This window comes from Panthera pardus, unplaced genomic scaffold (genome assembly GCF_024362965.1).
Source record: "Panthera pardus isolate Hobbes unplaced genomic scaffold, ASM2436296v1 HiC_scaffold_19, whole genome shotgun sequence".
NCBI lineage: Eukaryota > Metazoa > Chordata > Mammalia > Carnivora > Felidae > Panthera > Panthera pardus.
In genome coordinates this window covers 6,730,604-6,746,158 of record NW_026526754.1, presented here as the reverse complement: position 1 = coordinate 6,746,158, position 15,555 = coordinate 6,730,604, and the positions used below count along the sequence as shown (strand labels likewise).

Below are 15,555 nucleotides of genomic sequence, written 5' to 3'. Positions count from 1 at the left end.
ATGAATCTATGGGACTTACCACGTGGTATTTGTTTTTCTCTATATATTAGGGGCTCATATGCCTGTGCGTCCTGTGTTTACCTTGGTTAGTGTCCCAGGCCTCTGGCCCCACCCCTTCCTTCTCTTCTCTCATCCCTTTCCCACCACTGAAAGCCCACTAGCGGCTCCCAGTCTCCCTAGCTGGTGCCACGAGCCCGTCAGGGCCTGCTCAGCCTAACTTCGTAACCAGCAGGGAGGTCTGCACGTGCTGTCTCTCCTTCCCTCCTCCCAATCTGTGTTTTCCCACCTTTCACTGTCAAATACAGATCATTCAGAAAAATTCATTAAAATGTACAGTTGAATGAAGAATGATAAAGACGGTGGAGTCACCGCTCGGGACAAAAGGTAAATTTGACGTTCTTGAGAGTACTCTGGTCATGATCTCTGGGGCCTCCGTGTTCCTGGATCCCCAGGCTGTTCCTCAGTTCTCCCCTCACTGAACATGTTTTAAATACATATTTTTTTCATTTGAGAGAGACAGAAACAGTGTGAGTGGGGGAGGGGCAGAGAGAGAAGGAGAGAAAATCCCAAGCAGGCTCCACGCTGCCAGCACAGAGGCTGATGCGCGGCTCCAACCCACGAAACCGCGAGATCATGACCGAGAGTCAGACACCTAACTGACGGAGCCACCCAGGCGCCCGCCCATCTCCTCACTGAACATTTGAGCGGAATCTGCCATGGAACGCTCTGTTCTTGCTGCTGTACTCTCCACTCTTGCCTGCCCTGATACTACCCTGTCCTGGCTTTTCTCCTTCCTCCTTGGTTTCCTTCTCAGTGCCTTAGCGGCCCTCGTGCATCCCACAGACCTCTCCGGATCAAAAACCCAGGTCGGTTGGGTGTTGAGTTGGGACAGTCTGAGTCACCCAGAGGAGCCACCTGAAGAGCCCCAAGGACTTGGCCATGACTCATTGTGTGGGGTTTCTGACACAACTTTTTACACCAAATGTGTGTCTTTTTTTTTTTTTTTCTGACACCAAATCTGTGTAGTTTTTCCAGACCGAGCAGTTCTCTAATTCTCTGACACTAACTAGGTGTCCAAAAACTCAACTCCATTCCGACACTAAGGCCTACAGTTGACACAGATCCCCAGGCGAAGGGCTTAGTTCCTCGAGACTGCCCCCACTTCACACGCCTGCCACAAATGGAGCTCCCAGGTCACCTGCACCAACTGCAGATTTGGGCGTTCTCACAGCTGCCCCCTCAGGTTCGTAGTTCTCTAGAGTAGCTTACAGAACTTGGGAAAAGTGCTTACTTATGATTACTGGTTTGTTGTAAAGGATACAACGCAGGAACAGCCACGTGGAAGAGATGTGTTATGTGGAGGGCAGGATCCGGAAGTCTCAACGTGCTGGAGCCTCTGTCCTCCTGGAGTTGGGGTGCAGCACCCTCCCGGCCTGGGTGTGTGGTCGCCAGCTCGGAAGCTCCCTGAACCCCGTCATTCGGAGGTTTTTAGGGAGGTTTCATTAGGTAGGCATGATTGGTTAAAATCATTGGTCGTTTGGAGGTTGAACCCAATCTCTAGCCCTTCTCCCCTCCCTGGAGGTTGGTGCAGGTGAGGCAGAAAGTTCTAACCCTCTAACAGCCTGGTTGGTTTTTCTGGTAACCACCTCCCATCCTGAAACTATCCAGGGGCTCCAGAGAGTCACCTCATTAGCACAAACTAATGGTTGTTTATGGTTGAGAGGGGCTCCTTATGAACCACAAAAGATACTCCCGTCACCCCAGAAAATGCCAAGGAACTGGGGACAAAGACCAAATACATATTTTTTTATTATACCACACTCATCCTTTCTGGTACTCTGTTTCTTTCCCCATAAAAGCAGAACAGAATAACACGTGTCCTACTTTATACGTATTTTGGGTCATAATTAGGTTAGGATCTGTGAAGTTATACACACATGTGTGCACGCACACACACACGCACACAGAGTTGGCACAACAGGGACTCCATGGAGAATATTTGCCACTATCATCAGTATTAGGATTGTCCCTTTGATACCGGGGCCATTCGAGCACAAGTCCGTGCGTGGTATAGACTGAGTGGCTGTGAACTTGCTCTCTCATCCTTGTGTGGAACCGATGCCAGAGCCAGCCACGGAGCCCCGTGGTTTGGGAGCAATTGCAGTGACAGGCTGGGCCCCAACCTGTTCACAACTATCTCACCTGTTATCAGTCCGGCAAACACGAACCGGATACCTACTTTGTGCCAGGACTTGGAACTGAAAGCACACGGCAGGTGGATGCAAGCTGCTTGCCTGTGGACAGGTGTGCTCCATCAGATCCAGTTTGGTGCGTGGCCTGGCAGGACACAGGCAAGGAGGTGGTGGATTCCCTGGGCAGGAGCCTGGAGTGGGTCAGTCAGGGGGAGTTCAGAGAAAACGCCAGATTCCAGCTGGGCCTTGAGAGATGAGTGGGTGACTCCTGGGCACAGAGTGTGGAAGGGTGGGGCACGTTACAGGACGGCCCGTTCTCGGGGACTGGCTTGGGCTTGTAGACTCGGGGCCTCTGGGGCTGGAGACCGGGGAGGCAGGCAGGTGGTTCTCCTACTCAGCCCCCGCTGACCCTGTGGTTGCCATAGGGCACTTCTGGAACGGTTTTTCAAAGGCAGCTAGAAGGTTGGTTGTTTGTTTGTTTGTTTGTTTTTAAGAACTTAGTTTTTTACGTACAGTCTTCTGGTGTTTAAATGTCGGCGTGTTCAAATTTGCTTTGAAAGCCGTGCAAGTCAAACCTGTCTGTGGGCCAGATATGGTCAATAGGTCTCGGGTTCGCACCCTCTAGCCCACACCCTGTTGATCTGTTCTTGGAGTTACAGGGGTTCACATCTGTACCTCCTGGTGTGTCACTGAAGAAGGGACCCAAGTGTGTGTGTATGTGAGGGTGGTTTTCATCCTTTTCATGAGCCTGGGTGGCTCATTTGGTTAAGCATCCTGACTTTGGCTCAGGTCATGATCTCACAGTTCATGGGCTTGAGCCTGTTGTCGGGGGCTCTGTGCTGACAGCTCAGAGCCTAGAGCCTGCTTCTGATTCTGTGTCTCCCTCTCTCTCTGCCCCTCCCCCACTCGTTATCTCTGTCTCTCTGTCTCTCTCTCTCTCAAAAATAAACATTAAAAAAAAAAAGCATTAAAGAAAGTTAAACACCACTGTTGACTACTCCCCCCAAAGCCTGTTCTAAGGTCATGTCCATGTGTGCCCCCTAATGTGAAGGATGAACCTACAAGGCCTGATGTTTGTTTCATGGATGAGGAACTCATGTAGTTGATGCCAATGAACATGTGCAGTATTCCACTTTTAAGCCTTTTAATAAAGCCGTGCAGGGGAATAAGTGTTTGTTACAGAAAAATGGGAAGATACAGATAAAGGAAAAAAAAATCATGTGATGATCCAATACAAATGAAAACATATGTCTACACAAAAGCTTGTAAGTTCATAATAGCATTGTTTAAAACAACCGGAAAGTGGAAACAACTCAGATGTCCAAAAACTGATGAAAAGGTAAATAACATGTGGGGTACCTGTACAATGGAATACTATATAGTAAGAGAAGGGAATGAAGTGTTGATCTGTGCTCCATCCTGAATGAACCTTAGAAATCTTAAACTGAGTGGGAGAAGCCAATTCAAAAGAGCACATAATATATAATTCTATTTATATGAAATTTCCAGAATAGGAAGATCCAAAGAGACAGAAAGCAGGTTAGTGGTTGCCTAGGATTAGGAGAGGGATGAAGAATTAACTGCTAATGAGTTTCTTTTTGGTGCTGAAAATGTTCTAAAATTAGATAATGGTAGGTGCGCCTGGGTGGCTCGGTTGGTTAAGTATCTGACTCTTGGTTTCAGCTCAGGTCATGATCTCATGGTTTGTGAGTTTGAGCCCCATGTCTGGCTCTGTGCTGACAGCATGGAGCCTGCTTGGGGTTCTCTCTCCTCTGTCTTTGTCCCTCCCCACCTCTCTCTCTCTCTCTCTCTTTCTCTCTTTCTCTCTCTCTCTCACCCTCTCTCAAATAAATAAACATTAAAAAAATAAAATTAGATCATGGTAATTGAATTGCACATCTTAATTGGGTATATTATATGGCATATGAGTTCTATCTCAATAAAGTTATTAAAAAGTCATACGTGATACAAACCATTGGGATAACCACTTGTAAAACTTGATATAAGCTTCCAGATTATGTAGACTATCTTTCACCTAGACATGTATGTTGTGATATGTGTGTGTGTGTGGGGGGGGTGTGGAATGGAATCATTAGAATTATGCTTTTTCACTTAAACTATTTTAAGTATATTTCATGTTAAATATACAACTTCACCATTATTTTAATGACTGCATAGTGTTCCATTGTGGAGATACATTTTATTTAACAACTCCTTTATTCTTGAGCATTTTGTTTGTTTCCAGTTTTTGAGGGTTTTTTTTGTTTTTGTTTTTTTGGGGTTTTTTTTTTTTTTTTTTTTTGCTATGTTAAGGATTATGACAAACATCCTTATACTGAGACCTTTGCACTAGTGTGATATTTAAGATGAATTTCCAAATGTGGAAATCATAGGCAACACGAACCTTTTTAAAACCTTTGATGCATGTAGGCCCTTGACCACATTTATATTTTTACACTGTCGCCAATAATGTACATACTATTTGGTTTGATGTTCGGCCTCAGAATGTATCACAAAACTCCCCCCACTTCTCAATAGTGTTTGTTTTGGAAAGTACATTTTATATTCTTTATTCCTACGGCACCTTACCCAGACCTGAGCATTTTAACTGAACACTTCCTGGTTTGAATTTGTGAAAAACCTGCCCTTGGTTCACATTGGTCACAGCTGAAAACTGTTGTGCTGGCAGACGGTTTCTGAACAGAGTTTTGTAGTTGGTGCTTGCTTCGCTCTGTGAGCCCCTAGGGAAGCCCGCACCAGCAGTGTGCTGGGGTTCCTGCTGCGTAGGCTCAGTACCTCTGTGATGAGAACGTTGCTTTTTTGCAACTTTGGAAAGAGATGACGGGGCACCTGGGTGGCTCATTTGGTCGAGCGTCCGACTCTTGATTTCAGCTCAGGTCATGATCCCAGGATTGTGGGATCAAGCCCCATGTTGGGCTCTGTGCTCTCATCACGGAACTTGATTGGGATTCTCTCTCTCTCTCTCCCTCTCTCTTCCCCTCCCCAACTCCGGCACACATACACACATGTCTGTGTGTGTGTGTGTGCGCGCGCGTGTTAGCACACGCATTCTATGTCGCTCTCAAAATAAATAAACATTTTTAAAAAAAAGGAGATGGCCCTTGAGGACCCACCTGGTGTTGATGCACTAACAGCCCAACATTTCCCTTGGATTTTGCTTCCCTGTAGAGATTATATGGACTCTGGTATGACCCCGGCTGTCAGCATCCCATTGTCACATTGGCGATCACAGAAGCAGCAATTAATGTGCAGGGAACTGTAGCTGTGAGTGGCTCCACCTGACCCCTAGAATAACTGTGAGGTGGGGGTACTGTCCCCACATGAGACACAAGAAGCAAAATGGCTTGTCCCAAGTCATGGTGGGTAAGGACCCACGTCAGGCTGTGACACTTAATCGATGTGCTCCGTTTGTCTTCACAGCTGAGACAGGAGTTAAATCTTGGAAGCATTGGATACCTAACCTCATTTGCTTTGCAAAAAACTTAGGAGAAAATCCTCTAGGTTTTAGCCATAGAGACCCATGAAAGACCATGCATAAGAAAGAGCGTGAGGTCTGGCTAAGTGAGTTCTCTAGGTCTAAAAACCCATGCACTTGCCAAGTCACAAATGAATGGGGGGGGGGGGTGGCGATGGAGGGCACTTTGCCAGTTACAGCACATTCTGGACTTCTGGGGAGTGCTGCCCATGCTGAGGTGATTTTAACTTAGTTTGAAAAGATGACAGTAGAACTCAAAATGGTAATTAACGTGCGTGTCCTTAATGGGTTAGCAGTTTGGGTTTCTGTAATAATTCATTAAGAAATGACAACGTGGTTGATTAAAATGTGGATTTTGCTGTGGTGACATATCAAGTAGCATCATCATAAGCTGGTATCATCTTTGCCTTCCTTTGTGGGACCAGTACCCCTGGGCCATTGAGACTAAAATATGGTGTCATCAGAGAGGCTGGGCCTTGTGCTGCTTTTAGGGCAAAGCAGGAAATCATTCTTTCCAAGTGACTTTATCTTCTTCTTTAGGATTTGGTCAACACTGGACTCAGCACTTTCTTTTTCTTTATTGCTTCGATTGTACTGGCTGCTTTAAACCACAAAACCGGAGCAGAAATTGCTGCCGTGGTAAGTGAACTCAGGCTGATTTGTGCACCCTGTGACTTGCTCTCCTCTGTCCCCTAGCCTGCGTCCTGCTCGTTCTTCCCTAGCTTTTTCTTTGCTAACGATGTTCTTACTGAGTCAGTGGAGGTCCCGGTTCCTTCAGCGCTATGGTTCTCAAAGTGTGGTCCCCAGAAGAGCAGCCTCAGCATCACCGAGGAACTTGTTAGAAATGCCATTCCCAGGCTCCCCCAGAGCTACTGAATTAGAGATCCCCAGTAATAAGCCCTCCGGGTGCTTCAGGTGCATGCTCAAATTTGAGAATCACTGCTTTAGTCTGTTTCCAGAGCCCTGCGTGTCTGTTAGTGATGTTACTTTTAAGAGCCTTATCTGTCAATGTGTGGGGGAGAATCTTAACGAAGAAGAAGTAGGCCAGACTCCATGTAGCAGTCAGGTGACATGTTTTTTGTTCTTTGAGGTGGAATGCCTTCGGGGGAGGGTGGGAGCCAGATAACCTTAAGACTTTCACGCTCTGTGTTTTGCATTTCTATATTGCTCTGTATTTATGATGAACATGTAGCACTTTTGCCATGGTGGGGGGCTGCTGGTTTGAAACGTTTGTAAAAAATATTAAGCCAGCTACTGTCCCTAGTGTCACTCAGTGGATTCATCAGTCCTTTCGAATCATTAAAATTGTACTGCTTTTTACCCCGGAGCTGACCACCTGGAGCTGCCCAGGGGCGAGGCAGCTGGACAGCAGACAGAGGCCGGGGGGCTGTGATTTGGAAAGTCAGGCATTATGGCTTGATTAGGGGCTGACACCTGAGACCCTCATTTTCTGTCTATATGGTATTTTGGTCTACATTTTACTTTCTTACCTGGGACCAGTGGCCATGAAGGTGTTGTAAAAGAGGCACTTCTGTGATTGTTTGTTTTTTAACTTTTTTTAACGTTTATTCGTTTATTTATTTTTGAGAGAGAACGTGCACAGGAGGGCCAGAAAGAGGGAGACAGAGGATCCGAAGCAGGCTCTGCGCAGTGAGCATAGAAGAGCCCGACACGGGGCTCAAACCCACAATCCCCGAGATCACGACCTGAGCCAAAACCAAGAGTTGGCCGCTTAATCGACTGAGCCACCCAGGCCACCCCTGTTTGTTTGTTTTTAATAGATCCAAAATACTTTAAAAGAAGTCTTGGGCTGTCTTCAGGTGATGCAGAACTTTATGTGGGTCATGTTCACTGCACACTTGGCCACAGTCAGCCGAATATCAGTGGGTCTGGGCACTGTGGGTACAGCTGGGACAGTTGCACACATCTCGGGTGAATGTGAGCTGCTCAGGGCAGGTCCTGCCCTCACACCCGGTACGCGGCTGACGTGTCTGAGGACTGACCGTGCCCGTGTTTTGCAGATATTTGGCTTCTTGGCAACCGCGGTATATGCAGTGAACACGTTCCTGGCGGTGCAGAAATGGAGAGTCAGCATCCACCAGCAGAGTGCCAGTGACTACATCCGAGCCCGCACGGAGTCCAGAGACGTGGACGGTCGCCCTGAGATCCAGCGCCTGGACACATGAGCACCTGCCATCCTCCTCCCTCTTGTCCCCGTGCCCATCCTTTCAGACAAGTTTTCTTTCCCTCATCATGTCAGATTTTCCCGTGATTAAGTTGAATTTTGTCCTCTTTGGTGAAAGTTCATCCTGGGAAAGGGTTTTCAGAGCCCCCGCTGGCAGGTATTTGAGGCAGGGAGCCGCCGCGCCCAGCTGTTCTGACCGAGGTGGGCGGCAGAGGCCTGCCGATCGGTCCAGGGTTGGGTGGCCGTGGTTGCCGCCGACCTTACCGGCTGCCGCATCTGCTTTAGGTCTTCGCTGTCCCCGAGCACAGGCTTCACATCTGACTCCGAGCCACCCTGTCATATATTTTTGTGACAGCTCAAGACTTTGGATTAATGGGGGCTGCTAGGAGGGGGTGGAAATCAAGGAATGAAGGTGTGGGGTTGGCAGCGATTGCCGGGCAGCCCCCTCGCGAGCTCCGGGGCACCATTTAGTCTTGCTGCCCGGAGCCTCCCCTGCTCCTCGTCTTCCACTCCTGGGGCGTCGACACACCCAGCACAGGCCCAGAAAGCCACGCGTGACGCCGAGGGTCTTGGTGATGGGGGCGCTGGTGGAGCTCTTTGCCGGGCCCCCAGACTTTACGGGGATGGGAAAAGCTGCTGCCCTCTTGGGGCCGTTCAGTGGGACTGCTGAAATGCGGGAAGGTCACCTTTCGGTTCCCACCCTGCTGAGAACTCACTCAATTAATTCTTCCTGAAATGCGTCACTTCCCTGAATCCCAGATTCTCCTCCGGGAACGTGGGGACCATCTTGTTTTCCGGTTTCAGACCCACCCTTACTACTTGGAGGCTGAATTGCAGGCTTCCTGCAATTTTGCCTTCTCAGGTAAAAGCCACAAAAAAAAAAAAAACCACAAAAAACAAAACGAAACAAAACATTCCACCAACCAGAATGCCGGCACCTTTGCTGGCTTCATGGACCACAGGTGGGGACACACCTGTTTTAGGGATGTGTGCGAATTTTTAAATGCCTGAGGACAGTTCTAAAGTGATTCTGAGTAGGTTTGTCTAGGATTTGAAAATACTTGAATTTCCAGCACGACACACCCTTTCACTGATGTTCCAGAAGGCACGGGTTGTGGCTTTTGTGCCTCAGGGTCATGACTATGAACATCGACCTCGGAAGTTGCTGGGGAAAATTCTAGTTATGTAAGGTTTTGGATGGATTCTTGATAAAGTGAAGATGATTGTGGTGAATGTGTTACATGAACCCCTTTGAGGCTGTAGGTTTTTTTGTTTGTTTTTGGTTTTGTTTTTTTTCTCGTCGGGAAACTATAATTGTATCTTTCATGGAAAAATTGCCCGTAACTTGTTGGGTTTTCACTCTCTGAGCTGTTTTGAATGTTTACAAACCTCCGTGTCCCCCCACTATTCTGTGTCTGGCTGTCACCAGGGAGGAAACCCGCCCTGCCCCGGTGGGGATGGGGGTGGGGGGCGGCAGCGGGTTTGCAGCCCGCGGAGGATCCCCAGGATCTTGTCTAGTAGTGAATGACTGCAGCTTTCGCCGCGTGCTGCGTGGGGAGAGAGCGAACACGAGTGTGTGCTCGGAGGTGGGGAGCAGAGCAGGCGCGAGAGGGTGTCATCCGTGCATCCGTGGCATCGCACGCCTCGCAGAAGAGCAGCGTCTCATTTCCCAGCGCAGGGACCACTGCTAGGCAGGAGGTTCTACGGGAAACGGTACCTTCCACGTCTGAAGGGTCGGGGCTAGGGGTCAGCCGCCTGAACCGACCGTCCGGAACTGGCCGAATTCTGCTGCGGTTCCTTGTCCGCGTCAGGGGCGGTGGGCTGTCGGTGCAGACCCCGCTGGCCCGGTGGTCACGCACCTCCCCTGCGCCCACACGGGTCCGATCGAGCCCCCTTCCCACGCGTGTTGTGAGGCGGCACCAGTCACGCCTCACAAACTTTGAACTTCTTATGTGTGGTGACTTCTGAGGAGATGATGACATCTGGATTTTATCTGTTCATTTGTATGTATTTATTTTGCATTTGTCGACTGTGTCTGCATAGTCTGAAACGGGCTTCTCTCCCTCTTAGATTTCCACTTAGAAACAGGGCCACAAAGACCCAGCCTCGCATTGAGTGGGGCCCATGTGGAAGGACCACCCTGAGCTTTATCAGGAATCTGCTGGGAGTCATGTTACTTGGCCTCAGTAAAAAGCCGCCTTTGAAGTGAGATCAAGAAAAAGAATACCACTCGGGCAGGATTGTTGCCCGAGTTTTTCCAAGTGGCTGCAATAAAAGCAGTTTATCACCTGGTGGAAAAGGGCCTGTTGGCCTCCCGAGGATGTGTTGAAAGCTGCAAGTAGTGGTTCTGAAGCCATTGCAATTGTAAATGCTTATAGGTGATAAAAAGTGACGATCCCTTGTGCCACCGAGGGACGTAGTGGTCACTTTGCATCTTAGTGTTAGAATCTTCAGAATTATTTATGTCCCTGTAACTATTTAATATCCTTTGTGCCATGAGGCTCCCCCATGGTTTCTGTAAATATATTTCTTTGTATTTAATTAGCTCCCACCACAGCCAGAAGCAGCCAGCTCTCTTATTGGTGTGGCGCAGAGCCCAGGAGCAGACCTCCTCGCGCGGCAGCGCGGCAGGGGCAGTTCTGAGAGGAGAGTGTGGTTGTCTAGGGCGAATGTGACGACACTTGTTTTTCTTATGTTGCCTCTGTGTGCAAACAGGACAATCTAGATTTAGGGGGCGCTTAGCAGGACTTTAGTTTAGTTTTTGCAAATTGAAGGAAGCCTATTTGTGCATGTAATGGTTCCAATGTGGACCACATCCATTTGGTTTGGGGTATTTTAAGGCTGAGGCAATCTCAGTGTTTCTCAATTTTCTGGTAGGAGGATGCCGGCTTTCATAGTTTGTGCCAAACTTGATGGGAACTGCAGTTGCTGTGTAGATTGGACTTTGTGCCTGGAGACCGTGTGGTGGTGACCTTCCAGCCTCCAGTGGAACCCCTGGTGCTTTTAGATAGATGCACACCGACGTCTTCAGAGAAAGTTGATCTTGGCACTGATTTTGGTTGATGTGGTATTTTCTCCTTCGGATTCTCCAGTATGTTTCTCTACAGGGTTGAAGGCGTGGAGGGAGGGAGAGGTCTTTTTCTTTTCATACAGAAAGATTACAGTCGTGGAGGCCGAAAGTCGCTCGTTGGTCCCATATAAAGCCAGGGAAGGACAAAGGTAGTCACAGATTAAAACCTTCTAGGACAAGTTTGATTCAAAGTATTTTATTTTAGATTTTTACTCTGTGCAGAAACACTCATCCCAGAGAGGTTACCTTTGCCCACAAAAAGGCAAGGATGTAGTGGCCTGTCCAGTCCCGGTCTCGGCGGCTGGAACTGAAAAGCCAGCGGGGACAGAGCCTGGCTGGTCACATGGGAGCCAGCGGGACCCACCGGCTCCTCTGAGGGCTTGACTCGGGGGCGGACCACAGCCCCGGCCCTCAGGGCACCACGACTGTCCCCTGGCAGGGAGGCGCACGCCTGCGGGTAGGCATGAAGTGTATCCGACGTGTTAGATGGTGAGAGCTTTTGACTCCATTGAAAACATGTCTACTCTTTTAAAAAGTTTGCCACTTCCTCTGCCTTTCTTTGATGGTTTCTTAGCGATTCAGACTTGGGTTCAGCCACAGGCGGTCTCTTGAGGCGAGGAGGCACTCTTTTGTCTGCACGTGTGTATGGATTCTTGCTTGCAACGAACGAGCCTGGAATCAGGCCTCCGTGTATTATGTCCTGTGTGCGGTCCAGGCTCACCTCGTCGTGCAGACAATCATGTGCTGTTTGGAAGAAACTCCTCACCTCTCCAAGTGTCTAAGAGGTGGCCTAAGTTCTAATCTCTGGCTGTGCAAGATTTTCTGTGAGTTCTCAGAACCAGCCCTAACGTAAGTAGTGTGTGGAGGCGATGTGTGGCCAATTTAGTGATTCTGGAAGGCAGTGATGACTTCAGTGGTTCCCACTGTGCCATCCGTGTTCAAAACCAGGCAACCGGGAAGTCATCCTGCTACTTCCCGACTGTCATTTTCTCCATATCTTGTTTACAGGAAAATGAGGACAATAAACAGGTAGGGGCAAAAAGCACTTTCTAGGTAAAGGCTACTGCCAATTGATTCTCTCTAGGAAAATAAAAAGTTGTTCTCTGCCCCAAGGGACTGTCATTAGCTTTTGAGGTCCCCAGATACCTTTTTGGTTCCTAGTGAACTTTGCAGAACCCAGGACTTCTGTCTGCCTCAAATTTTTCTTACCTTATCAGCACCCACTCTCAGGACCAGCTGGGCAACAGACTGGAGAGTGGAGCAGGGGCAAGAATGGGAGGTGATAGGAGAGAGGGGCCCAGCACACCCAGACTGCGTGCCTCCGGGGAACTGGCCATCACCCTGCACGTGGTCACCGACCCAGGCCAGTTTGAAAAAATGTGCTTGGTTAACTACCTTCCTTTTCTCTTGTCTTTGGAAAAGTGAGGGCTGAGGTTTGCATTCAGCCTGAGAGCCAAAGCTGGATGTTGGGACCAGTATGCCTTGGAGCTCTGGACAGGGGACTCAGATTCTGGTTTGGGTCCACCTTAGAGAGGACGCAGACCTAACACAGGCCTCCTTGAGCTTTGTCACCTTTCCTGGCTTTTTATAAAATCTCGTGTTTCCTCCTCTCTCAGCAGATATTATTGAGATCATAAGAACTGTGTGGTTGAAAGGTTATTTGAAACATTTGACCCTGTCCATTGCTTTTATTTAGAAACTGTCCCTGATAGAAAATACCCTTAATTTCTGTTAGATCTAGAAGAATTTTCTTCTGAAAATGAATGTTCCGTTTGACTTTCCTTCACACCAGTAAGTGGCATTAGTGGCATTTATACACTCTTAGGCTTGAAACAGAGGAATGGGGCCGATGTGTTCTTCCTTCTTTGGTCTAGATTATATTTCTGTCCCATTTCGGTGCAATTTCTGAACCTTGGGGATTTTTTTTCCCTCTCTGGTTTTTCTTATCCCATAAATGTAACAATAAAGAAAAAAGTTACCTACAAGCCCACTGAGGTTGAAGCAACAGCAACTTGCCTAAAATAAAGTTTAGCTTATGGATCCTTGAATAGTGCATCTTGTTCCTAGGGTCAGTTTGTTGTCCGCATTTTCATGCCAGGACTTTAATTAGGGTGACCTGCTTGCTCATCTAGACACCTCGGAGTGGCAGGTTTTCCTTGGGATGCATTGTACGCAGAGGCCAGAGAGCCTTCATTAAGGAGTTAATAGCCTGGACTCGAGTGGGCTGTCAGAACCTTTCTGGTTCCAATTTCCAGTAGGAACTGGTCTCAAATGACCTTAATCAGCTTTGTTGACGGGATCAGGGTGAGGTGAGGTTTCTTTTCATAATTGTGCCTCAGACCAGAGAAGGTAGGACACAGTTGATTCGGGTACTGGTTTGTATGGGACTCAGTCCAAAACTGTCACATCGGAGTTGTCTCTGGAGAACGCCGCTGAACCCCAGTAGAAAGCATTTCCTGTCACCAGGAAATGAGGACAGTGTGGGGACCCGGTTGGTGCCTGGATCAAGCAGGGCCAGGTCTAACTGATGCCTGCCTCCTTCAGGGGGCCATTTTGCTTTCCTGCCTTTTCCAGAATTGACTTCACAAGTTTCCCTTTCTGCAGAAGTGAAGGAGGCAAAGAATCAGAGCTTGAAGGGAGAATTGGCTGGTCCAAAGGCTGGGGGAAGGCTGGCTCGTGGGGAAGGACGAGGGCAGGAGGCCCAGGTGGACCCCCAAGCTGGCCTAGACCTGCACGGGGGCTGACTGCTTCCAGCTCCTTCACTCTGTAACCCGTTTAAAAATGAGTTTTCGGATCCTGCCTCATGATGAAACTGACATATGTGGATAAAACCAATGCTTTTGTTAACTTGATTTTGATATGGTTCCCTCTAAGAGAATGTAGGGATCGAAACTATTTGTATATGTTGAAATCTGTAGGGGTTCGGGAACCCGTGGCAAAAACACTTAACTATTTATTACAGGTATGACTGTATTTTTTTTCCCCCGAAGTAGGTAATTCTGTCTTTGTATATTTTAAGACAAATAATAATCACTTCACCTTCGGTGCCTTCTGTGTGTCAGTCACATAAACACTTGTCAATCATGGAACTGAAAAAAAGATGTACATTTAGTTAAACCAGATGACACTATTTTTGTAGCATGATGTTAGATCGTGTCCTTTTAATATTGCTTTTAGCAATGATGGCTTTGAGGTTTAGCCATTATCCCTTTAAACTTCGTTATGTATTTTAAAAAAGAGAAAAAACCACACCCACCTTGGCTCTTCCTGTCTCCTCTCTGCTGCTTTCTCCCCAATGACTTGTTTCTGCTTATTTCAACAGTCTGAGAGTAAGCGTATATTTCTGTGAAATAATTAATCAGTATAACTGCATTTGGCATTTTTAAACCACTTGTTCAGTTAGGGAGAGCCACTGCTCGCCTCAAACGGTAAGAGGAAAGTGGTTCTGTAGAAAGGAAAAGCATGGAACATCCGTGGCGCTCTGATTTTCCCCTTTAGGTCTGACACAGTGAAGATCTCCCTTGCTGGCCGGCTGGTGAAGCAGAGGACCAGCTCGGGCCCACCTCCAGCCCTGCCTGGGAGAGAGGGGCTGCCCAAGGGGCCTCCACTGACTTTGGTTTGTGGAGTCCCCGGGGTGGGCTCAGTGGCCCTTTCTGGTTTTGCGCTTGGACAAAATAGACTCCCTGCTATGAGGAGCTTGCTGACATTAGATAACGCTCTAGCTGCTCTGTTGGCTTTCCCACCCCTCCCATATCTATAGGACGCGAGTTCTGTGTGGTGAAGAAAATTCTTTGAGTAAACTAGCTGAGCCACTGCAAAATGAAGGAATGGATTTACTCAAATTGTAGCTTCTTTTTTGTCCTTTGGAAGGGCCAGAAGATGTCATTATTTTAACAAAGGAAATGAAATCAGATGGCTAATAGCTCCAATATGATTATTCATTGGTACTTGGCCGGGTGGCACTTTTGGGGGGCAATGTTAACTTAGTAACGATTACATTTTGCTTCTTAGAAGTTTTTTTTCTTTAATCGTTTAGGCACAGCTGTGGGGCATTCTGAGGTGATGCCCATTTGGCAAACATTGGTTTATGCTGTTGGTGGGTTTCCTGGCTTCTCAAACCCTGGTTTGTAGGTTTGACTCTATCCATTTGGAGTGGTGTTGGGGCCCCAAAGCCTTTGCTCCTGTGGGTTTGTCCCCGACAGCAGACAGAGCCTCACGTTGCCCTCAGTTTTGCCCCTTTATTTCTTTTGAAGGACCTATTTTTCATGGTACTCGTCCTGATTGTTTTCATAGTGTTCAAATCTGTATTTTTGTATGTAGAGGGAAATAATTTTCTCAGCACTAATCGTTAATAAATATTGTATTAAATTGTCACGAAGGAGTTCTTGTTTAATAAATGGACATGTAAAAATGGCATTGTCTCCTCGCTCCGACTTCCCTCCCATCCCTTCAAAGGCCGCGGACCTAGTTCCCGAAACAAGCTTGTGAGGTGGTGGCTGAACACAGCCCGCCTCCGTGGCATGGGTGTTGACAGGCAGCCTGGCTGGCTGAGCTGGGCAGGCAAGGTCCCACCGTGTACCCCTCTCGGTTTCTGCACATCAGCTTTCGGATG

At 48.0% G+C, this 15,555-nt stretch overlaps 1 protein-coding gene across 2 annotated transcripts in view; it reads left to right on the top strand.

Moving 5' to 3' along the window:
- The window catches only part of CMTM4 (CKLF like MARVEL transmembrane domain containing 4), a 69,733-nt gene extending 54,377 nt beyond the window's left edge, over positions 1-15,356 (top strand). The window contains exons 3-4 of one of the 2 annotated variants that reach the window (XM_019455726.2): positions 6,229-6,327; positions 7,710-15,356. In XM_019455726.2, coding sequence (XP_019311271.1) covers positions 6,229-6,327; positions 7,710-7,874 — 264 coding nt within the window. In that variant the 3' untranslated portion in view covers positions 7,875-15,356. The remainder of the gene's footprint in view (positions 1-6,228; positions 6,328-7,709) is intronic. The other variant, XM_019455727.2, reaches the window with a different exon arrangement.
- Positions 15,357-15,555: the final 199 nt, after the last annotated feature.